Genomic DNA, 24,488 nt, shown 5'->3' on the forward strand with positions numbered 1-24,488 from the left:
ATTTTGCTATTGTTCTATTACTCTCACATTTTATAAATTAAAAAAAGCGTGTTACTCTGAAAGGAATATGTGTGAGTTTTTTACTAACTTTGACATTGTAAGAGTTTGTACTCGTTTTTATCTTTTCAGTGGAAAGCAGAAACTTTTGTTTATTAAACAAGCTTATTTATATAGTGCATCAACAAAATATTTGTAATATAAAAACTTTATGACCGATGTTATAATGGGGGATAAGGTTATTCGAGCATACAAGGAGAATGTTTGGTGCTGACTAATATCAAACATATGTCACAAATATTGTTTTAAATCGACATTGAAACTTTCCTCCAATATATGTACATGTTAAAAATATTTTATATATAATTGTTATTTAGAAAATATGATCTGTGTTTGTAGACTGCATATATATTATAGTATTATCATCGTGAGATGACTTATAAACACTTAACGCAATTCTTGTAACATGACTTAATATAAAACATCGATTCTTCTATAATACAAGAATATTGAGGATTGTTTCACACATACTTATAATAGATATTATTAAAGCGTACTTGAGTATCATTAAGGATAAATACAACATTGTTGATTTATATGTCTACTTTTAAATTTTGTATTAAATATTCCATATTCATGCTTTAAATATTACACCAAGTATTGCCAATGGGGTGTGATAAATTTGGTGTGTATAAAATCTTTGTACAGGAACACATTACATATATATATTTCAAGTACGAATTGTAAATGTAACAATTAAAAGATATACGACCATTTCGACGTTTAGATATATTATGTATCTAATACGCTTCCACAATAGAATTATTTATTTCAAGAAAGAAATATCAACAAAAACTTTATTGCAGGAATAAGAAATATTCTTTTTAGAATAAGCGAAGATCAACGATATCGATATCGATGTTATTTTAAATATGCTTATTTCGCCTGCGCAATTTATACAAAAATAAAATCATAAATTATTCTCTTTCTCTCTTTCCTTGATGGAATTAAGGTGCCTAAATACTGCCAAGCACTGAAAGCACATGGAAAATAGTTATACTTTTTATGATTGTACATATTATAAACAACAAAGAATTATAATTATTTTTAGTTACATAAAGAATGAACGAAATAATAATTAAGAAGTAGGAGTTCATATCAAATTTATGTGATAATCAAATCTTGCTTTTCTGGTTAAAAACTGTTTACTGTAAAATTTATTGTATATGTTACTTTAAAGGATATGAGGTATTAGATAAGAAGTGTATGATAACGTTATGGGGAAATAGGGAATATTGATGACATCAAGTTTGGATACTGCTTTGTTAATTACCTTTGATTGAATATTTGTTATTTTACTTATATTTTTCAAATTTAGTAATATGCAAAATAAAATTAACAAAACTGGTAGTAAATTTAACAAAAAAAGGACATATACACAAAAATATATGTGTACTATTTTTATATATCAATAGTATATAATGTCCCCCAATATTTGTTTCAATTGTAAACTTCTTTTTTCCTCAAATATTAATACAAAGTTATAACTAAAAGGTTAAAAAAAACTATTAAAATTAATGGAGTGATCTTTTAACATGTTTAATTATCATGCTATAATAAAATTTGAATAAAATAGTTTTTATAACAAATGTAATTTGTTACTATTGATTTTTAATATAATTTTTAATATTTCTAACGTAAATAATTTAAATTAAATAGTAGATATCATCATAATTTTAATTATTAATACAAATGAAGTAAAATTTGTAAATAAGATAATAAATATAACGCGATACAGACCCAATGCAATGTAGAATTGCATGAAAAATTTAAGCTATATCATTATAACATACTGTATGCATATTTAAAAACCGATCAGTATAAAAATTAAAAATTATTGCACAATTATATACACTAATGTAATTACATAGTTTGTAATTTTTAATTGTAATATAATCACATTTGTATACAAACTATCAAAACAAAATAAGAGTAATACCAAGTGAGCGACATTATGATTATTATTATTATGTTTTATTTTTTATGTATAAATTACTAATTAGGTAAAATGTAGATAGATAATAACATCTTTAATCACTATACTCGATCAGATTTTATTTTACTTTTACACATATTACATATGTCATAAATTTATTATTGCAATATATTAACACAGATATGATTCAAATTACATATTTATCAAGTATAACAACATATTTAATATTGATATACAGCTTTTCTTGTAGACAATTTAATTGTATATAAATACATATGTCAAATTAAATGAAATTATTCAATACATTTTCACTACATAGAGAAAGTGACATGAAACAAATTATTTAAATAACTTACACAAAATAAATTACTTATTTATAACATATAATTTCAGAATTAAATATTAATTTATCTAAAATAAAATTAGTTTTCAACTTTAATTAATAGAAAATATTCATCTTTTCATATATTTCTTACAATTGCAAAAAAAGTAAATATTTCTTGGAATGGTTTTGTTTATCTCTAAGAGGCATTAAGTGTAGATGCTACAAACATCAATATTAACGCACATACATACATACATACATTTACAACTAGAATTACAGCAAACTGTAAAGTAATAATAAATACATAGCAGATTGTTGTACATTACATACAAGTGAAGGCATACAAATATATTTTTATAATATGTGTAACTAATTTTGATAATGGATAAACAATTATGTTTATTGCTTATAACATTGTTAGAAAACATGTTACTAATATAGAGTAAACTGATTTTATGATAGACTATAATAACAAATTAAAACTAAAGGAAGCATTTCCTTCATCTTTTGCAAAGATACACGTAAATTTCATTTCTGCACAGCTATAATACATAGTGCCCATTTCATATATAATAAAATTATATGTGAATGATACTATATACTATATTATGTTAAATGTGAAGTAAACTTTTAGTTTTCACGAGAAATTAAAAATTAAAAATTAAAAATTTATGTAATAATATATTGCACATATTTAATTGTATTATTACTTAACGAAAATTTTCATTTTTCTTGGCTATTATATTTGCATCTTTTTACATTGTGTATTTTACATATTTTTAAATTAATGGAATTATCTTGGAACTTTAAAGCAAATTGTTTTCAAGTACTTAAAAAAAATACAATTAAAAAATTATGAATACTGTATGTTCGACAGAATCATTTAAAAAAATAGTAGAAAATATCATTTTTACATAAAGCATATGCATAACATTTATAAATAATTAAAATGCTTTACTTAAGTATTCCTATGATATATATACCTCACACAATTGTACCTAACCTTTCCGACTGGTATAGATTTCATATCTATGTAAATGCAAATTTCTTTGTTATGTTAAATTCATTTCTACACAAATAATTACAGCTTTATATACTTAGTACTCCAATCCACCTTCCTCTTCTAATTTTGATAAGAATTTTGAAACTCTATAATTTGGTTCCACTTGACGTGCCATGTCTACTAAGCATAGCAACTTCTTTATACCAATAAAAACTCTGAAAGAAAAATATACAAATCATGGTTTCGATATTGATAATTTTTTAGTATAAAGACATACCGTTTTCCCAGAAGTTTGGCATGTAAAGATACTATTTCATCTTTACTAAATAGTTCCACTTCCTCTAAAACGCTTAAGAGATGGTCAGGAGTAGATAAATTAGGTACATGAAGAGTTGTACTAAATGCTGACAACATTTCCATATCGTCTAAAACTTGTCTAAAAAGGATATGGTAATTATATTAATAAAAATATATATTGTATTATTATCTTTAAGTGTCATTATATTAACATTTAGTATTTTACCTACGACTCGTAGTACAAAGTATTAATAATTTGCGACCACGCGGTGGTTGTTTCTTCAGTAAAACTAACAGCGCTTGTAAAGTCAAATTAGAATATCGTGGTCCAATGGAACCATAATCTAACAAACGCTCGATATTATCAACTAAAATGCAACTAAGTTGTGAACGATATGCATCGTCAAATATCTAAAAAAAACATATATATATATATATATATATACCAAATATTATTAAATATATTATAATTAGAAAATACTCATTTTATATTTACCTTTCGAATTAAAAGACATTTTGCAGATTCTGTAAAACCAACCATATCTTCTGGTGTACATACTTTGACAAATGGGAAATCAGAATTTTTAGCTATTTGAGCAGCAAGTGCTGTTTTTCCACTATTCGGCGGTCCTTCTAACAAAACTGATACAAGACCAGAACCTTCTGTAGAGCGTGCCTCTTGAATATATAAATTGCCATCAGACAAAATTTCTGCCACTGGTTTGCCCCAATTAATAATTCCACGTATAAGAAGATGATCTAATGCTTCTGCACTTGTACCAAATGCCTATAACATAAAGTGTATTAGACAATGATGCAAATATTAATAAAAAATATGTAATAAAATATAAATAAAAGTTACAGCTTTCTGTTAATAACATTTGAATTTTATTAGAAATTACTTACGGGTTTAACATCATTTTCCAAAGCATGAAGAAAATCTGCCCTGGAAACCATAAGTTTTTCCATTGCAGCAGGATCTACTTCTACCTTACTAGAAGCTTTGATTAATCTATTCATAGCAGTACTTTGTGCAGCTCTAACTAGACCTTCTAATTCTGCACCACTGAAATTTTTAGTTAATGTAGCTAATTCTTTTAAATCAACATCTGGTGATATCTTCTTATAATCTCTCATTCTAGATGTGTGAATATTAAGTATCTGAAATCTTCCATGTTCATCAGGTAAGCTAATTTCCATTTGTACCTGTATGTATACAAATTTTACTTAATTAAGTAAATAGTCTTTGGAACATTATTTTTAAAGAATACTTGATACTAAGAAGAATACCTCTAGTCTACCAGGTCGTAATAAAGCTTCATCAATCATATCTCTTCTGTTAGTCATACCAATAACGAGAATATTATTTAGCTGCTCTACACCATCTATTTTTGCGAGCAACTGATTTACAACAGTATCGTGAACCCCTGTATTTCCGGCAACACTACCTCGAGATTTACAAATAGCATCAATTTCGTCAAAAATAATTATATGTAATCCACTATTTGGTCCAAGCTAAAAATGAATATTTATTTATTAGTATACTAGTAATAACTTGTATAAAACACCTAATAAAGGTTGAAAATATCTTCATACCCTCTTCTCCTCCTCTTCAGCATCAGCAAATAATCGTCTAATATTAGCTTCACTTTCTCCAACATATTTATCCAAAATCTGAGGGCCATTGACGATTTTAGGTTCTCTAGCATTTAACATAGTCCCTATTTGCCGTGCCATTAACGTTTTACCTGTACCTGGTGGGCCATAAAGTAAAATTCCTTTCACATGTTTACAACCCAATTGAGTAACAATTTCTGGTGGAAAAACTCGTGATGCAAATGCCCTCCGAAAAATAGCACTGAATTCTTTATCTAAACCACCAATTCCCATTTTTTGGAAGTCCCAATCTGGATTGATAATTGATTGGCGAACGACTTTCCCCTTTGCTTTACCAACAAGGTTTAAGCTTGAATTTTCTGCTTTTTCAAACTGTATAACAGTGTCACCCAAACAACGTCCCATTTGAGTCTTTTTAGGTGCTGTATTTTGTCCAGAACTTATAGCAGATAAATCAGCAGCTTCCAAACTTTTAACTACAAGGCCAAGCATTTTTTTATCCTTGAACTGAAACACCAGCTGTTGACCCACGGTGAATGCCTGCCCCGAAAATTGTAACAAAAAATCTTTAGCCATTTCATCAGTGTTATATGGTTCCAAAGTAGTCCTAAAATAAATTGTATCATAAATTTTCTTACAAGTGCCATTTTTTTTAAACTTTTCATGTAATGTACATACGATTTTTTTTGTAAAAAGTCTGCTTCCAAGACAATAGTGCATAAACATTCTGTACTTGAGGTAGGATTAAAATGATACGGTCGTACTTCAATTTCCTGATTAAGGGAAAGAGTGGCCCATTTTCTCTGAGGTAAACTAAATCCAACAGTTCCCCTAGGTACTTCATGATGTCGTTTTACAGTAAATACAAAATGATAATTTGGTGCAATGGTAACTTCAATATGCCTAAAAAATACAATCATGTTAAACTTATCTCTAAAACTCTAAATTACAAATTAAATTAAATTGTATTATTCTTTTATCTTATTATCGTAATATTAAATTAAATTGTTTATTTTATACAAATTTGAAATTTTGAATTATGTAACAATATGTACTCAATATCTTATATATAAGATTGATATATAACAATTACGAATAAAAAGATAAATTAAATTATATTTCAATTTAATTGGTTTAAAGTCTTATCAAAATCTATGTATGTATTCATATATGTATACATAGACACTTGAGCTTTAAATCTTATTATAGGTAACAAATCAATAAATTAATAAGATACCTTTACCTGACATCATCTGGGAAGTCATCTGGATTGATTATAGCACAATTTGTAATACTAAGTTCATCAGTAGGACACCTTACTGCTTTCATCCTCTATGAAAAAAGTAAATTTTACGATTAAAAAAGTGAATCATACTTATTGACAGCATATCACTTTCATAGTCCTAGGTATTGATGAAGTATTGAGCAAAGAGGAGATGACACAAAATTCTTTTTAAAGATATGTTCAATTACATACAACGTATATTTATTACATAAAATATATAAAATAAATAAATAAAACAAAGCATTAAATCACTTTTATATTTGAAACTTACCATTGCTGACATTTTTTGATAGAATTGAAAGGTGTAAGTTTATATTCACAGTATGAGACCTGCAATGCAGGATAGAAATATCATCACGATCTTATACAGTATAAGTATGTATACATAGGTTCGGCAACTCGTCGAAATTTTGGTGGTGGAGGATGTCATCATTTTAATGTATTTTAATCTTCTCGCTAGTCGCATAGTGGCGCTGTCATGAAATTCCCAAAAGCGAAAAATTCGAATTACCGTATCTGTATATGTTCACAGTGTAAATAAAGATGTTATCACAAAATTTCTCTCTTGAGAGAATATGATGTCGTATTAATCCCACTCGCTTATATCACATGAATTTCGTTTTATGTTTCTTCGCTTTGCATCTATAACGTTGTCCCCCTACCTCCATTTGCCTACAGTATGGGTATGAGCATGGTCGTATAGACAAATGTGGAGACTCTTGTGAATGGGGTAAGGGTCTTAACATTGGGAGTTGTGTTTTATAAATCGGCCACCACAGACGCTGGGTTCAAGTGATTAGGATTTTGCATTTAACGCCATCCTGCAGTGAAAACAATAACCGATTGAAAGCAAAGAATATAAACTAAACCACTGGGTTTACTCAACTGGGTTAAACTGAAATACTTTTCATGATTTTTTACCGTTTACTTAAAATAAGTATATATGTATAATCTCCCTAACAAGACGAGACAGTAAACGTAAACAAACTTGACTACTGTGATTGCAACTATTGACTGGCGATTAGTAACACTTGAAAGATATGAGAAAGAGACAGAAGTAAACGAACCCGCGCTATATTTGCATATTGGCGTTACACAACAAATCCTAAACAACTTGATTAAATTGCTTTATTGCGGATAAATTGAATAACATTTGCCGATCGCTAAAAATCTTACTCTTTCTACGGGAGTTTCCAAAACTGTATATAACTTGTATACAACACTAAGTATGAATCATAACGTCAGTAATTCACTAACTATAATCACAAGTTGTGATTGTTGATCATCTGTCTGGTACCGTTACCACAATATAGTACTACATCTCCTCTCTGGTATTACATATTACATAGTACACAATAACAAGAAAGTATCTCCAAGTGAAATCAGTGATTTTAAATGTCTCAGAAATGATTAAGTTTTGAAAAATAGTTCAAATGTAAAAATTTAAAAAATTGTAACAGTTTCTGATCTCCTACATGGATCTTCTACATTTAATCACAGCAACAATTGCTACAATTAACTCAACAATAGCTATGTGGCTCATAAATGCAACAGAAACATGATGTACAATAACATAGTCATCTAGGCAATCATAACAGATATTGTTCATACTTTACTGGAGTCAAAATGAAATTCTATTTAGAAATATGAAATGGTAATTTGTACTTTATTTTTGTGTATTTCTCTTTAGGAAATTGCTATAACTTAAAAAAAAAAAAAAAAAAAAAAAAAACACTTATGGAAGCTTTGCATTAAATATATTTGGACCAAATACATATTACTAAGAACTAGCTATAACAAAGAGCAAGTGGATAGAAAAATTAGAATGGAAACAAATATCTTTAAATACATTTCTTCTAAAAATTTTTTAACGATTATTCTACATTAATGTTCCTTAAATATTGCTAATCTAAAAAAGAAACAGTAAAGAAAAGTAGTTTTGCAATGAAATTCATCTATGTTTTTTATACAAGATATATGTATCTTTTATAAAATAAATGTTGTTATTTTGCAGATTATTATGACTTTAATTAGAACAATTTTTTATTATTAATGCAAATATTTTATTTATATTATAATAATATTGTAATAATAATATAAAATCGATTATTACGTAAGTAATAATTTTAATGAAAAATATTTTGAATAGAAGTTGGATGGTTTCAAGGAAAACATAATTTGATGTGATTATTCTTTTTTATAAAAGAATGCATAGAGAATACATGAAATTTAAAGTAGTTTTTTCTGAGAAATAGAACTATATATCTTTTTTACACATATCGATTTTAAGGAACATTCTACGTCAAAACCTATTTAAATGCATTATTAAAGAAATCAATGATTAAATTAAAAAATGAAATATTTGATATAAAAATCTGAAATAACGCACGAATTATTGATTTTGTTGACATTGCATTTTTATGCTTTGCTACAGAACTTAACCCAAACATATCCAAAATTGTAGAAGTACAATATATAATGTCGAAAATATCTTTGCGAATTTGTCAATATCATGATATGACATAATGATATAGCGTTATTTTTGAATAGTTTGTAATTAAAAAATCGCTTAGTTTCGAATTGTACATAATAGTATAACTCTTCAAGAATGGAGAAAGCCTCTGCTACTTGCTGTGTGATTTTTTAAAATTGTAAAAATTAACTTTTATGAAGTTGTGTTTTTATGTGACAAATAGCTTTTTGCAAAAATTAATAAATATTTGGGAACGAAATATGGTACACTTTTTAAGGATGATAAAAGCTATATTTATATAAAGTTTCGACTTCGTATATTCAATTTTACATAAATAATTGACATTTGAAAAAAGTGCGTTTTTGAACGATTTTTATTTGCTTACGGCTTAACGAGCTAGCCAATCTTAACGTTCGATATCTCATTTGATAAATATTTTTAATATCTACGACTTTTATAGTAAACTTTTTGGGAATCGATTATTACGTTTATTGTTACATGCAAAAAATGTGTTTTCAGCAATTTTGAAGATTGTTTACAGAATCTGTGCAAGAAATTTTGAATGACAGACGTATCGGATCTGTTTCTGAATATGATTTTAACAAATTCGCATTTTGGCGCTAATTTGACTGAACTAGTAAAGTTTTAATTTGAAAATAAAAAATAAGATAAGAACATAAAAAGTTAATAAAGTTATTGCATAAATATTTGAATGCGAATATAATAAGAAGTAATATAAAATAATAATGTTTTCTCAGGTTATATGTTAACAAATAATTAAAATTGTAAATATCTATTTTACAATATATTTAGTTTGTACGTAAAAAATACATACATATATATTGTGTAATTTATATCACATACACTTATTAATGTGTACACTATTTCAGTATATTTGTTTTTATTAATCTCATTGTGGCTTCATACTACATATATGTAAAATACGTACATAGAACATATCTGCATGGACGACCATATATATATATACATTTTTTTCGAACATGATATGTAAACAACATGAAACGTAAATTTTTTGATAATTAATCGCGTTTTGAAATGTACACACTTTTACATGGGTTGTACAAGTATCTTGTGCAAAAAGATGAATATTTTATATTAATATTAGGTCTCGATAATGCAGGGAAAACGGTGAGGAATTAAAAAGCTGTGTAATTGTGGTTAAGTAAACAAATTCGTTTCTAAATGGTTTTTGAATCCATAGACATATTTAGAGGCGGCGAAAACAAAATTTACAAAGAATTACAAAGGTATGAATCCTTGCAAAATTACAACAACCGTTGGTTTAAATATTGGAAAAATTGATATAGCTGGTGTTCGTTTTAACTTCTGGGATCTTGGTGGACAAGAGGAACTTCGATCACTGTGGGATAAGGTAATTGATAATTTGATATATACCCATTTATTCTATTGCAAGAAATTATATATATTTTATGTTTATAGTATTATGCAGAATCACATGCTGTTATTTACATAGTTGATTCATCAGATCGAGAAAAGATACCTGAATCTAAAGAAACTTTTGGTAAAGTTTGAAAAAAATAGAATATACATTGAATTATAATATTTTTTATTGGACAAATATTTATATTTTATTACAGATAGAGTTATATCGTCAGAACACTTAATAGGTGTACCACTTTTAGTCCTAGCTAATAAGCAGGATGTGCCTGATTGTATGGGTGTTAGAGAAGTAAAACCAATTTTTAATCAAAATGCACACCTAATAGGTAGAAGAGATTGTATGGTGATGCCTGTTTCTGCTTTGAACGGGTATGTAAATTTTTAGACTTATTTATTTTAATTTTGTTTTTTTTTATTGAAATTAAATTATATTATGTACTTATTTATATTAATATGATTTTATGAGTTACATATAATTGTTTTAAGTTTCTAGTGTAGTGACATAAATGACTAATTGATAAATGAATAAAATATGAATTACAAAGAAAATTGCTTAAAAAGAATAATTACTTTAAGTTGAATGCAACAAATCTTATGTTAAGTAAAAAAAAATACTTCATAACATGATATCATGCCAATTTTCTATTTTAGTTGTAAATTGTTTATTTCTGTAATGATTTACTAAAATTACAATTAAAATAGTAATTATTTTCTAATTTCTTAATCAATAGTATTTGAGTTTGAATATTATTTTTATACATATAATTATATAAGATTTAATGAAAATATAAAACATTTTTAATGTAAATAATAAATTATCAATCAAATTATACTATATAATTTTGAATACGTTATATTGATAAGATGGGCATGTTATGAAATTTATGAGTTATTTAAAACAATTATATCATATAATTATTTATACAATACAAAAGGGATGGCATAGATGAAGGAATTCACTGGCTCGTGGATTGTGTCAAGAGAAACAATGACGTTCGGCCCCCTCGTAATCAGAATGACAATTGTCTGTCCTAACAAGACATTCCTGATTTGTTTCATATAAGTTAATATATGAACAGTATTTTAATGTAAAAATTCTGTACATTTACATTAGAAACTACATTTTTACTAATAAACTTTGTTTTTTAATCTGTACTAATTGAATTACTTACTCTGTCAATTTATATTTATGATAACAGAATATTAATATCTTTTTTTACTTTGTAAAAGGTAGCTCTTTTACATTTTATTTATTATTATTTAATTCATTGCTTTTTAATCTACTTTAATATCAGCTTTATTATCAATTGTTACATGATAATTATCACCAATTGATATTTTAGTAGTTTTTATTCTTTATTTAGTATAATTAATGAATTTCCCAATTACTCTGTTAACTGATCTGTATTACTGATATCAAGGTAGTTGAGATAAGAGATAATGCTAACACCTTATTTCCCCTTCTGTCATGTTGGTGATAAAAAGTCTTCAAAACTGTTACTTCAGTTGTATACTAGACAATGTACGATTTATAATTTCAGTATTAAATGTTTTTGATAATCTTCTAGTGCACCATGTGGACATATTACGAATCTGAAGATTGGAGTGTTTTACCACCAGAATTGAATAGAAGGTAATGACTTTATTATCTCTAACATCTCATACAAAAATTAGTTCTAGATATATATAAATTATGTATAATCACATATCTATTTATCACTTTAAACTATTTATATATATAATAAATGTTTATTTGTAACAAGCATGTGATATAAATTATTCCATAACATTAACAGTGTATATAATTATATTATTAGAATTACTTCTATGAGAAATATCACAAAATTATATTTCATTGAAAAATTTATTTGATACAAATGAAATAACAAAAAATTATGTAATTTAATTTAATGAATATCTAATAGCAATCTGTACCAAATAAGTATTTTTATATTAGATATGCTAACATATTGTAGATATACATATGTATGTCACAATTTCATTATTTTTAATACAAATTGTGCAATGACGCTCAAATTATATATTAATATTTCATCATAAGAGTGAGAGAGGGAGAGAGAAAGAAAAAATTCTATTTTCAATGAGAAAATACGCATCACTAAAATTTTCAATAAAGACATCTTATCGGAACATAAGGGGAAAAATGGATCATAAACTTTCGATTGAACAAAACAGTACAAATTTCGCGCTTTAGAAATGAACATCATTTTTATTCACTACGTTGAGCAAAAGTGTAAATAAGAGAGTTGGAATTAACGGTACAAGTGTAATGAAACAATTGGAATTTCGGAAAAGAATAATTGTTATATCCGTTCACTGATGTTTCAATTGTAAGGAACCTATATTGTAGAAAATGGTCACGATAACATTAACCAAAAACCCACGGTATTATCAGGAACAACGTCAGTGAAAATGGGTAGCCATTTTGATTTTTGGTGTGCGAATACCGCGGACCATCGTGAAGAGTGTTTGTCGTGTGATAGGCTAAACGACTGTGGACGTTTAACTATGTCTATGGTTTTTTTCCCAGTTGATTAACCCCTTACTGTGAATCAAACGTTTCGTACGGTACGTATTGTCAACGATATAAAGTCAAATTAGGAGCGAAATACTCGGAATGCAAACCGTATATGTAAACCGATACAGGCCGATATACCAGGTGCAGAGTAGAGACTATGCAGAAGTGAGTGAGGGCGCACAACTCGCGCCCTAGGAGGCGAGGCATATCTCGCCGTATTTGTCATACGACGTTACGTGTAAAAGGTGGGCGATACGACGACGATAGATTCAACGGCGTCTTCGTGTCGTCTCATACGTACGCCGTGAAACGTCGTTTAAATATTTCCGGATCTCAAGTTTCCTGAAAACGACGTCCTTGACTGGTACTGTTTGACAGCTAGAAAACTAACCCTTGGTTCGATGCCCTTCAGTGCGAACGATCTTTTATATAACCGGTTTACACGTTTTACAATATGCTGTCGAGTTGTACGAGCGTACGACCGCGACGCGTTTTTATAGCACGTGAATTTCTGGTCGAATGACATTCAAAAACTAGGTAATATCCATTGCATGCATTGCACTCTTCTGATCGACTACTTAGATTTCGCCAGCGAAACCGGTTATTTTGTATTTATATGCACGTTTTATAACGCGTTTAAAATAGAATATTAAGTTTATGTTCTCTATTCAACAAAGAACCTGTATATTGTATTTGTTTTCGTCTTTTATATATAAACTTTCAAGCTTTTATTGTATGTAACAAATTACTGATAAACTAAAATTATAATACAAATAATATATTTGTATTTTGTTTCAAGATATAATACTTTCCAAATAATATTGCTCATAATTACTTTTATTTATCCCCTTTGTGAAAGATAATTAAACAATTATAATGTATACAAAAACAATATATATGTTTACTTTTTATAGGATGATATTGTGTGATATGTAAATACAATTTTAATTGGTTCTTATGTCGTATATTGTTATATTATAATTTTAATATATTTTTCATTTTGTATCATTTTTATATAATGATGGTTTTATTAAATTAATGATTAAAAATTTTTCAAGAACAAAGGTAGAGAACATCAACTTATTTTTATTTATTTTATACTTGTAGCTGTTTAAAGTTTTTGCAAATAATATTTTACAATTGTCCATAATATTACGTGACCTTTTCTCAATAGGAAGGAAACTGTGTGTTCCATACTCATCTATACTTCATTTGTATTACTGAAGTTCATCATATACATTTGAGAACATCATTGAGAACATCATTGAAAACCATGAATGCTTCAGAACACGGGTAATATATATTTTCTAACATTAAGTTAATTATTCATAACAGTATCCCCTTATATAATGAAAAGATATGAAAATGTTATTAAATGTAAATTATTGCTAATCATTTAGATCTTTTTCTAATACTATACTAATTTTAATACAGTTATTCTTAAGTTTTAATTAAAAGAACAATTTGTTATTGCAATGATAGAAAATATGTTATTTCAATAGTCTTTTGTAATATTGCTTGAAAAAAAACATTGTTCATTTGAAGCAAGTGTAGAATAATTGGAATTGTATCATGAGTGTCATTGCACAACAAACAAAATGGTATGTAAATGGTTTGTGTGTGTAAATAGCATGGGTGTGTATATTGCAGGTTTAACCCAGCCTTTAATATGGCCTCCATAAAACAAGCATTTAATGAAGCAGTAGAAAGAGGTAAGAGAGTACAATATTTATTTATAATAAATATATAATGAATACTTGTATTAGTTCCTATAGTATTTTGTAACTTATATGCTTATTATTAATTCTATATATTACATGCCTCAAACTTAAAAAATATCTCATGTTTTTATAATATTAACTTAAAACTCGAATTAAATAGATGTCATAATTAACTCCATTGATCTAATTTGAATTGATTGTTTTTAGTAATGAATATAATTTAATTTTTCAATAAATAATAAGTAACATTGAAATATTTATCATGTTCTTTGAAAAAAATGGAAGGGTGATATAAGAATAGAACATAAAGAATTTAAAAAAAATATCATTGTTATAAAACTTTACTATTATATAATTTCCTCCTGTAGAATTAAATATTGCTCCATATCATTGCTTGTATTTCACATACAAAATAATTTTCTGCGATTATTATTATTATTCATAACTCAAGCATTTAACTCATTAAATCCTACTAACATTAAACTTGATAACATGTTATAATTTAAAAGTCTCAACAGTTAGAATGCCTGCACCAACTCGATTGAGGGATCTCATCAGACAAATAAGAGCTGCTAGAACTGCAGCAGAAGAAAGGACAGTTGTTAACAAGGAATGTGCTTATATTCGTTCAACATTCAGAGAAGAAGATAGTGTATGGAGATGTCGCAATATTGCGAAACTTTTATATATTCATATGCTTGGGTTTGTATTCAATTTTCTCTTTATATTCATTAATAAGTTCAACAATGTATATTTAATATTCTTTCTTTTATTAGAAATAAAAATTATATTAATTTTGTAGATATCCAGCTCATTTTGGCCAACTAGAATGTCTAAAACTTATTGCATCCCCAAGGTTCACAGACAAACGAATTGGTTACTTAGGTGCAATGTTACTGCTAGATGAACGACAAGATGTTCATCTTTTAATTACAAATTGTTTAAAAAAGTAATAATTCGCTAAAATTATTTTAATATTTTTTAAGTATGTATAATAGGGTATTTTAATATTTTAAACATTTAATTCCTCTTGCAGTGATTTAAATAGCTCCACACAATTTGTTATTGGTTTGGCATTATGTACTTTGGGTGCAATTGCATCACCAGAAATGGCCAGGGATTTGGCATCTGAAGTTGAAAGGCTAATGAAGTCAGCAAATGCATATATTCGAAAAAAAGCAGCACTTTGTGCATTCAGAATTATTAGACGTGTACCAGAGTTAATGGAAATGTTTCTACCTGCTACTCGTAGTTTAATTACAGAGAAAAACCATGGTGTATTAATTACAGGTGTCACACTTATTACAGAAATGTGTGAAAACAGTGTTGATACATTGAATCATTTTAAAAAGGTAAATTTTACATGCTTAATAAGTGATAGAGGGATACTACATCAAAACTAGTAAAATACTTAGTTGTTTGTGACTAGTATTACAAACATTTTGTCATTGCATCAAAGAACATTATACATTATTTTTTAAATACAATTTAAGTCTTTTTAATGTTGTTATATCTAGTCTGCTAGTTTAATAGCTGCAAGCTAGATCGTAGTAGCATTATCAGTTAACCAGAGCATTGAACTCATACTTCTAGTAAAAAATTTTTATATTGAAGCAAATTGAACATTTACTAAAAAAAGATTATCGAAAATAATGTGTAGTCTATAATTTTACTTATATTTTATTAATAACAGTGCTATGACAAAGGACATAAATGTATCTGTTGATAAAACACAAATGTCTTAATATATGTAAAATATTTCATAAAAAAGTTTCAAATGTGATCAATAATCTTAAGTGTTATTTTTTAATAATTCTTTGCTCATAGTGATATTCATAATATCTCATAATATCTCATAATATTTCATAATATAAGTATGGTTTTATCTTCTTTAGGAATGCGGCCATCGAGAGGTAAAAAGCATACGAGCATTTTTTATATTTTTGCATGTTAAGCTTATTGTGGATATCGTTTTTATTTTTTATTCTATGTAATTTCTATTGAAGATATTTGATTATTTATATTAAATGCTTTACTAATGCAAGATCAATATAAAATAATGAAATATGAAAACATGTGCATGTATTTTAAAATTATAGTACCTATAACATGAAATACTTTCAATAAATGCATATTGAATATTAATTGAATTTTTATAAATAACATTTTAATATTTTACTTTTTTATTGAACATATGTTTGTATAAGAATGTATTTTAATTATATGAAGCACAGTTATTGAATATCTTTCTAGTTATATTAGTTATATTATGGATGTTAAGGTATATCTGTTTGTGCACAAATAATGTAATATAATTGATGTTACTTTGTGATCTTTCTTAGCAGCTTATATCTGTTTCTTAAATATAACAATGTATATCTTTATTTTTGTATCTAGAATTAAATATTGTTTTTTGATAACTTCATAAAAGTTTTTAATTGAACTATGCATTGTCATTCTATTATAATTTGTTTATTGGTATATGTTTACATATTTCTCGGTTAAACTTTGTTTACATAAAATTGTGTAAATAATATATTATTCAATAAAAATAAAATTATTATTTCAGATTGTGCCAAATCTTGTGAGGATCTTAAAAAATTTAATACTAGCTGGATATTCTCCAGAACATGATGTATCTGGAGTATCTGACCCGTTCCTTCAAGTAAAGATATTACGTCTCCTTCGAATTTTGGGACGTAATGATATCGATGCATCCGAAGCAATGAACGATATACTTGCACAAGTTGCAACTAATACAGAAACTAGCAAAAATGTTGGAAACACTATATTATATGAAACTGTATTATCTATTATGGATATAAAATCTGAAAGTGGACTGAGAGTGTTAGCAGTGAATATATTAGGTCGATTTTTATTAAATAACGATAAGAACATTCGATATGTTGCTTTGAATACGTTATTAAAAACAGTTTATGTAGATACAAGTGCAGTACAAAGACATCGCTCAACAATCCTGGTAATGTTTATCATGTTATTTCATATCTTTGTATTTGATATTATATTACTAAATATTTCTTTCATTTTTTGTTTCTCAGGAGTGTCTAAAAGATCCGGATGTATCGATTAGAAGACGAGCTATGGAGCTTAGTTTTGCACTTGTAAATTCAAACAATATTAGGAACATGATGAAAGAGTTATTACTTTTTTTGGAACGTGCTGATCCAGAATTTAAAGCGCAATGTAGTAGTAACATAGTAATGTCTGCCGAAAGATTTGCGCCAAATAAACGTTGGCATCTTGAAACGTTATTCAAAGTTCTTGTTGCTGTATGAAATTTATTACATTAATTTTACATATATTTCACTAACTTTATAGTTATTTTCAATCTTCATCATTGTAATTTTCTTGTTTCTAGGCTGGTAATTATGTTCGAGATGATGTAGTAGCATGCACCATTCAGTTAATTTCAGAAACCCAATCACAGCAAAGCTATGCTGTCAGTGCATTGTGGAGAGCACTGGAAAAAGATACATCCGATAAGCAACCTTTGGCTCAAGTAGCAACATGGTGTATTGGTGAATATGGTGATTTATTACTGTATGGACCACCATCAGAAGATATAGATACTCCTGTCAATGTACGTATGTTAGACACTATGTATATCTGTATATGCTTATTCTCCATTCTTTATGATAAAATTAAGATAGTTAAAAAGTATTAAATAATTAATATACGTATATATTTTCTTTTATTATTAGTTAACAGAAGATGAAGTTATTGATGTTTATCAAAGGTTACTCTGGAGTCCACAAAATACAGTGGTCACGAAACAATATACATTATTATCTCTCACAAAACTTAGCACAAGATTTCAGAAGGGTAATGAGTAAGTATCGTTGAAAAATCTAATTGTTACTGGTACTATTATATTATTTTTTGCATTCATTTTCCTTAAATAATTATTTATATAAGCTTTATATATATTTCAGAAAAATTCGTCAAATAATTGATACATTTGGAAGCAATTTACATATAGAATTGCAACAACGAGGTATCGAATTTTCACAGTTGTTCAGAAAATATGATCATTTACGACCTGCATTACTTGAAAGAATGCCTCCTATGGAAACTGCTAGACCACAAGCTAATGGAATTATTGGTATGGTAAATGGTGAACCAGAACCAGAAGAAGATAAATCTTCAGTTTTGGAAGCGAGTACTCCACCATCTGATTCAGTAAGTTTGTATCGGACAGTTTATAAGAATTATAATTTTATTAATTTTTATTAATTTTTAATTATTTTTATTAATTTAATAATTTTTTTATTTTTAATTAACAGAGTTTAATGTTTTTTATATTTTTCTAGAGTGCACTTCTAGATTTGTTGGGAACCACCGACTTAGGAATGTCATCTTCTGTATCAAATAAAAGTCCACCTTCTAATTCAACAAATACAGTAAACAATAATGATCTTTTGGATCTACTTGGTAGTTTGGATTTAAGTGCACCTACATCTACATCTACACTGCCACAGACACAAACGCCATTACAAATATTTAGTCCCACTAACACAACAAACTTTTTAGTGGATGGTTTGCTTAATTCATCATCAATTCAAAATGGTTTGTGCAACTTAATCAAATATTTATTTCTTACTGCTAATGCTATACAAATCTCATTTTATTTCATAACTCTAGATACACTTTCTATGATTGTATTGGATAAAGCAGGACTTAAAATAACCTTCAAATTGGAAAGACCGCCAGACATTGCTGATTTATTAATTATTAATATGTCAGCACAAAATTCTGGAAGTGCTATACTGACAGATTTTCTGTTTCAAGCAGCAGTTCCTAAGGTAGTAATCAATTTTGTGTTACAGTTATTAAATATAAAAAATCATGGGGATTACTTTTTATGTATTATTATTTAGACATTCCAACTACAAATGTTGTCACCATCAAGCACAGTCATTCCTCCTTCTGGACAAGTTACTCAAGTATTGAAAGTTACAAATATCAACAAAGTAAGTTCGTACGACAGTATTTTATTTAAAAAATTTTACAGATGTGTTTTGCTTTATTATTGATCATCTATATATTTTCTTAATTTAGGTACCTCTAAGAATGAGATTACGTATATCTTACACTGGACCAACAGGACCAGTTTTGGAACAAACGGAAGTGAATAATTTTCCTTCCCTAACATTGCAGTGACAAGATATATTAAGGAAGACAATTGTACATATGCCTGTCTAAATAATTAATTGAGTCTTAAATAGACTGAAACCCAATTTCATCTTTTCATCAGATAAAATGAAAATATATTGGTAAAATGACACGTTTGTCAAAAACGTCTACCGATTGATTAATCTAATAATTCGTCAGAAATAATCATTGAATCTAATAAGATTCAAATCTATGATGAATTACATTTTTTTTAACATACATCTGCAAATTTTTCATCTGCTCACAAGCCATATTTTATATTTATAGAAAGCTGAGGACGTAATTTCTTGTAAGTATGATTTTTGCAATTATGCTTATGTATAAATTGTTTTTAAATTCTGATTTTACACTGTTGAGTATAATAACATAATAAAATATCTTTTAAATATTTAAAAATTTATACAATAAACAACCATTCTTAGTATTTTTAAAACAAGTATTATTAATAAATTGGTTACTTCCATTATAAAATAATTTTTTAACTATTATAAAATAGTTTTATAATTGATTTAAATTGGCGCTTGTTGAGCAGATGGTATGATATTTATTTTGAAGTCTTTCAAAAATAATAAAATTTATTATTATAATGAAATTATTAAATGTCAAAAAAAGAAAGAAAGGAATGTAAAATTTCTCTTGTACTATGCTGCATGTATTGTGAGATGTGTAAATATTTTCTCTAACTGAGTAATAGACAGATAGAACAATATTACATGCAACACTGTTATTTGATCTGTTGGATTTCTAATCTTACAGCTTCTGATTTAGCATATAATTTCTCGTATAGGATAATTAAAATAAAAAATACATACGAAAAAAAGGATACATAAGAGAAACTATTAAACTCACTTAATAATACCGATAAAAGGTGTTTGCCCCTAAAAATGTTGCTGCCCGATTATAAATGACAAGCACTTAAATCTCGTTGTAATAATTGATCTTTTCTACTATATTTGTAAGTAATAAACGGACGCGATTGCCTTGTAAATAATTAAATAATTACAGTAACATAGAAGTAATTAAATTCTTATTACGAGGAATGTAAAATGGGGTTCTTTACTACATATGTTTATGATACAATTGACATGTCAACAATTTATAGAGGAACATTGCTTCTTTCACGAAAAGTTTTTTTAAGTGAGAAGGGGGTTACACATAAATACATATACATGTAGCGTGTACGTTTGCTATACCCCATATTTACGTCTGTTATGGGTGGTGTTTATACTGTTTTGAATGTATTTGGAGTATATGATATCATTGGAGGGCTGAATTCTGGTTGTCAAATTATTTTATATATACATGTTCATTTACTAAATCACTTAAAATTATTAACAAATTTCCTTTTTATAAAAAAATTAAATTCATATAAAACTTGAAATAATTTAAGCATCATGCACAAAATCTAAAATTATTATTATTGATAAACATCGTTTTGTAATACATAATTTCTGAAAAAGCATATATTTGAATATTCTTTGTGAACTAACTAAAAATAGAGTAAAAATTATGATATGAAGAAGTATTTTTACATTCCTTTTATTATAGGATTTATTTAACTATGTAAAAATGTGTAAGATTCAATTTAAGAGAAGTTAAAAGATTTAATTCTTAATTAAATGGATTTGAAAATTGTATGAGTGAATTGAACCTTTTGAAACAAAAATTCATATCTTTTTATACGTGTTATTTTTTCCTATATGAAGCAAATATTTGATGATGAATGTGCGTCTAAATCATGCGAAACAGTACATAATAAATTGCGTAAAAAGTAGCAATAGCAAATCTTACTTGCAAGTATTCACCTTTTTCAAGATTTTATGTAAATGAAGTTACGATACAGTTGTACTTAATTGTATTTAATTTACCTTATTCTAATAGTATTGTATGAACATGTAGATTTTTAAGCGCAATTAATTTTAGTATTATAAAACGTCTAGTACTTTGAATAACTAAGTTAACAAAATGTTCTTTTACTATTTCTTTCTCCTAAATTTCTTTTAAAGCATAATTATCATAACATACTAGTAAAAGTATATTATCAGTATAACTGTATGCATTTTAGCTCCGTCCCTTATATGTTGTGCGCTATGAATGAGGTGTATAATTCTAGAACAGGTGGGTGTGTTTCTGAGTGGCCTTGTCCTAAAGTCTGTGACACAGTGTCAGCCCTTCAGTGGGGTGTACTCTGCCTACTTGTTCTCAATATTATATTAGTTTTATAAATATAAATATATATAAATCAACTGTGAGGATATTGAATAATGATAAAGATGCTGTATATATACTTTCTAGAGACTCAAGGTGTGAAAATAAAATGTATTTTTATTCCACTACTCTTTGAAAAATATTGTATTAATAGTTATTTAGTTATTTCATTTATTTTTAGATTACAATTTTTGTTGATTATCTTATGCAAGAATAATTTCAATATGTATATTAAGATAATTAAGATCATGGTATATATCAAAAATATAAAGACAAACTTATTTTTTTTATTATATTTTAATCAAAAATGTTCCTTATATTAATTACAACTTACGTAAATTATAATCATTCTATTATATCATTCAATTATTGTAATTATTACACGTTATATATACGTTTTACTGTTGCTGAGATTCAATAGGATTACACCCAACTTGATTAAATAATCTATCCTTGATTATTTGTGCCATTAATCCATGAATAATTTCAATAGTAGTCTTACAACTGTCTCTTGTTGCTTTCATTAATTTTTCTACAGTACTGCGATCATGAGGATCCGTTCCACCCAAAATAAATCCTCTTCCAAGTGCAACCTCTGACTGCTCAAGTTTATCCGATAAATCAAATATTTGCCCAGTAGTGTAATCTGCATTTGTTAGAAGACTAGAGGAACTTAAAGTATTCACCCAGTATTTATTCCACAAAGAATCTAATAATCTTCTATCTAATGATGATTTAAAATAAGAAACTTCTAAAGAATAATATTGTTTGCAGTGAACTCCAAAATCTTCAATCTTATTTAATGGTATTGTTTGATACTCAGATGGTTCTTCATTTGCTGGTTTATATCCCTTTTTATATCAAATATTTTTTTTATTATTTATAATTTCTTTTATGTATTATAAATATTAGCAAATATATACCACCTTTGGATATGTTCTAAATGCACCCAAACAAACTTTGCCAGCAGATATTGTTCTCACAGGATCAATTACAATAGCAACAAATGGTTCCTGAAAATTTTGATTGAGCATTTGTGTAGATACATCAATACCCGATAACCAACATCCATAGCCAGGATGACTATGGTACCATCCAATAGCATTTTCTTGTCTTCCAACCTTAATAAATTGGAAAATAAATATTACATTATAGGCAGTTGTTACATGTTATATCTGTAATAATTAAGAAGTACTTGTTTAGCTGCTTCTATATATGCTGTCATATACTCATAAGCCTGTGCTTGAGCGTTAACTCTTGTTTCTGTGCCTTCTACAGGTAATGCAAAAGAATCCATAACAATCATTGTATTTGCTGCAACTTTTCCAAGCAAAAGACCCATTACTTCTAAAGTTCCTCCAGAACGAGCATGCATAACCATTTTTAATAATGCTAATGCAGAGATTTTTATATCTTTGAAAAAATGTGGGCTGAAATATGATCAAGAATATGTGGTTAGAAATGAGATCATAAAAATATATCTTAATATTGATACAAATATTTAAAAGATAACATACTCCTTTTCCCATGGTTTTGCAGCCAATATATCTTGTTGTTCTTTACGATCATACCTATAAATCTCATCAACAGTGCTAATTGTTTCAATATTATTTGACATTTCCCATGTCTTTTTGGCAATTGTACTTTGGTCAGAAGAAGTGCTTGCCATATTTAATCTATATTCAACAGCTTAAGTTCTAAAATAAATAAAGAAATTATAAATTGGACTTATCATACATATTTTATCATGTTCTTTCTCAATATTATACTTGAATGTATACATATATCATTATTTAATGTGGATAAGACCTTTTCCAACTATAATCAAAACAATTGTTAATTATGAAAAAATAAATAAAATTATTCTACTGATCATAGATTAAATGATAAATATTTTATGAAACAGTATATAAATCTTAAATCACTGCATAAATCTGATTTTTTACATAATTCAAATATGAGAATGTATTCTGCGACTGTTTAATACAAGTATAGATATTTGATAAATTACGTTTATAAGCCTTTACTAAACCGCCTAATACGTAAATTAAAAATAATTCAAAATCATACTCCTATACTTCTATCACAACACTTTGAATTACTACGTCATATACTTGTTTCGAATTGAACAATACTATAATATAATAAATGATAGACCACCACCACGTCTTTCAATACATTCTATTATTAACGCCATCTACCAATAAAATTTTTATTATTATATTTTGCGGTAAGTATTAATTGAATATTTTATGTTATATACAATACCTAATATTATAGTTTATGTAATATGATGTTTTTTTTCCTACTCACAAGGAAAGATTTTAACCTATCTTGTTTATTATTACTCTGATACTATGTATCTCCAATATGCGTGTAAGGAAAATATTAAGTATAAGTATACTAAGAAGT

General features: G+C 27.0%; 4 protein-coding genes and 1 long non-coding RNA gene across 15 annotated transcripts; 2 read left to right on the plus strand and 3 right to left on the minus strand.

The window, feature by feature from the left end:
• Positions 1-2,086: 2,086 nt before the first annotated feature.
• On the minus strand, positions 2,087-6,959 carry LOC126921239 (vesicle-fusing ATPase 1-like). Its single transcript, XM_050732636.1, has 10 exons — positions 6,792-6,959; positions 6,479-6,567; positions 5,914-6,138; positions 5,215-5,842; positions 4,909-5,133; positions 4,525-4,824; positions 4,115-4,405; positions 3,845-4,029; positions 3,599-3,757; positions 2,087-3,536 (listed from the first exon to the last, which is right to left on the minus strand). The coding sequence occupies exons 1-10, from the start codon at positions 6,801-6,803 to the stop codon at positions 3,416-3,418; spliced, it is 2,235 nt and encodes a 744-aa protein (XP_050588593.1). The 5' UTR covers positions 6,804-6,959; the 3' UTR covers positions 2,087-3,415.
• Positions 6,960-7,489: 530 nt separating this feature from the next.
• On the plus strand, positions 7,490-11,570 carry LOC126921262 (ADP-ribosylation factor-related protein 1). The gene is made up of 6 exons (XM_050732722.1): positions 7,490-8,174; positions 9,884-10,142; positions 10,216-10,386; positions 10,455-10,536; positions 10,613-10,784; positions 11,351-11,570. Exons 2-6 carry the CDS (start codon positions 10,050-10,052, stop codon positions 11,448-11,450), a joined length of 618 nt encoding a protein of 205 aa, XP_050588679.1. The 5' UTR covers positions 7,490-8,174; positions 9,884-10,049; the 3' UTR covers positions 11,451-11,570.
• LOC126921236 (AP-1 complex subunit gamma-1) lies at positions 10,662-22,204 on the plus strand. 8 transcript variants are annotated; one of them, XM_050732614.1, is made up of 16 exons: positions 10,662-10,784; positions 11,984-12,048; positions 14,605-14,666; positions 15,194-15,377; positions 15,478-15,624; positions 15,712-16,027; positions 16,571-16,588; positions 17,245-17,655; positions 17,735-17,965; positions 18,055-18,276; positions 18,398-18,525; positions 18,629-18,875; positions 19,007-19,262; positions 19,338-19,498; positions 19,574-19,666; positions 19,755-22,204. In XM_050732614.1, the coding sequence occupies exons 2-16, from the start codon at positions 11,990-11,992 to the stop codon at positions 19,854-19,856; spliced, it is 2,637 nt and encodes an 878-aa protein (XP_050588571.1). In that variant the 5' UTR covers positions 10,662-10,784; positions 11,984-11,989; the 3' UTR covers positions 19,857-22,204. The 8 variants fall into 8 exon arrangements, with proteins under 8 accessions (XP_050588571.1, XP_050588572.1, XP_050588575.1 ...); XM_050732618.1 differs by lacking the exons at positions 10,662-10,784; positions 11,984-12,048 and adding exons at positions 12,861-13,004; positions 14,129-14,247 and having other exon boundaries at positions 15,185-15,377; XM_050732616.1 differs by lacking the exons at positions 10,662-10,784; positions 11,984-12,048 and adding exons at positions 12,975-13,491; positions 14,129-14,247 and having other exon boundaries at positions 15,185-15,377.
• Positions 12,860-13,201, minus strand: LOC126921268 (uncharacterized). Its single transcript, XR_007712269.1, has 2 exons — positions 13,062-13,201; positions 12,860-12,981 (listed from the first exon to the last, which is right to left on the minus strand). It is a non-coding gene; the product is annotated as an uncharacterized LOC126921268 (long non-coding RNA).
• LOC126921254 (COP9 signalosome complex subunit 5) lies at positions 22,073-24,363 on the minus strand. Of its 4 annotated transcripts, none has more exons than XM_050732706.1 (5): positions 24,345-24,363; positions 23,594-23,773; positions 23,272-23,506; positions 23,003-23,197; positions 22,073-22,927 (listed from the first exon to the last, which is right to left on the minus strand). In XM_050732706.1, the coding sequence occupies exons 2-5, from the start codon at positions 23,743-23,745 to the stop codon at positions 22,475-22,477; spliced, it is 1,035 nt and encodes a 344-aa protein (XP_050588663.1). In that variant the 5' UTR covers positions 23,746-23,773; positions 24,345-24,363; the 3' UTR covers positions 22,073-22,474. The 4 variants fall into 4 exon arrangements, with proteins under 4 accessions (XP_050588663.1, XP_050588661.1, XP_050588660.1 ...); XM_050732704.1 differs by lacking the exon at positions 24,345-24,363 and adding an exon at positions 24,147-24,277; XM_050732703.1 differs by lacking the exon at positions 24,345-24,363 and adding an exon at positions 24,088-24,255.
• Between the last annotated feature and the right edge of the window lie 125 nt (positions 24,364-24,488).

Source organism: Bombus affinis, chromosome 10, assembly GCF_024516045.1.
Source record: "Bombus affinis isolate iyBomAffi1 chromosome 10, iyBomAffi1.2, whole genome shotgun sequence".
Lineage (NCBI taxonomy): Eukaryota > Metazoa > Arthropoda > Insecta > Hymenoptera > Apidae > Bombus > Bombus affinis.

Bases quoted from the DNA above. Each gene is read 5' to 3' on its own strand.
- LOC126921236 (XM_050732614.1), top strand. From the start codon at position 11,990: ATGTGGACATATTACGAATCTGAAGATTGGAGTGTTTTACCACCAGAA. The intron at 15,378-15,477 runs GTTTGTATTCAA...TTAATTTTGTAG, and splicing joins TTATATATTCATATGCTTGG to ATATCCAGCTCATTTTGGCC. The intron at 18,876-19,006 runs GTAAGTTTGTAT...ATATTTTTCTAG, and splicing joins GTACTCCACCATCTGATTCA to AGTGCACTTCTAGATTTGTT.
- LOC126921239 (XM_050732636.1), bottom strand. The intron at 5,134-5,214 runs GTATGAAGATAT...ATTCATTTTTAG, and splicing joins CTGAAGAGGAGGAGAAGAGG to CTTGGACCAAATAGTGGATT. The intron at 4,406-4,524 runs GTAAGTAATTTC...TTTATGTTATAG, and splicing joins TGGAAAATGATGTTAAACCC to GCATTTGGTACAAGTGCAGA.
- LOC126921262 (XM_050732722.1), top strand. From the start codon at position 10,050: ATGTACACACTTTTACATGGGTTGTACAAGTATCTTGTGCAAAAAGAT. The intron at 10,387-10,454 runs GTAATTGATAAT...TTATGTTTATAG, and splicing joins TTCGATCACTGTGGGATAAG to TATTATGCAGAATCACATGC. The intron at 10,537-10,612 runs GTAAAGTTTGAA...ATTTTATTACAG, and splicing joins TGAATCTAAAGAAACTTTTG to ATAGAGTTATATCGTCAGAA.
- LOC126921254 (XM_050732706.1), bottom strand. From the start codon at position 23,745: ATGGCAAGCACTTCTTCTGACCAAAGTACAATTGCCAAAAAGACATGG. The intron at 23,507-23,593 runs GTATGTTATCTT...ATCATATTTCAG, and splicing joins GCAAAACCATGGGAAAAGGA to CCCACATTTTTTCAAAGATA. The intron at 23,198-23,271 runs GTACTTCTTAAT...CAATTTATTAAG, and splicing joins ATATAGAAGCAGCTAAACAA to GTTGGAAGACAAGAAAATGC.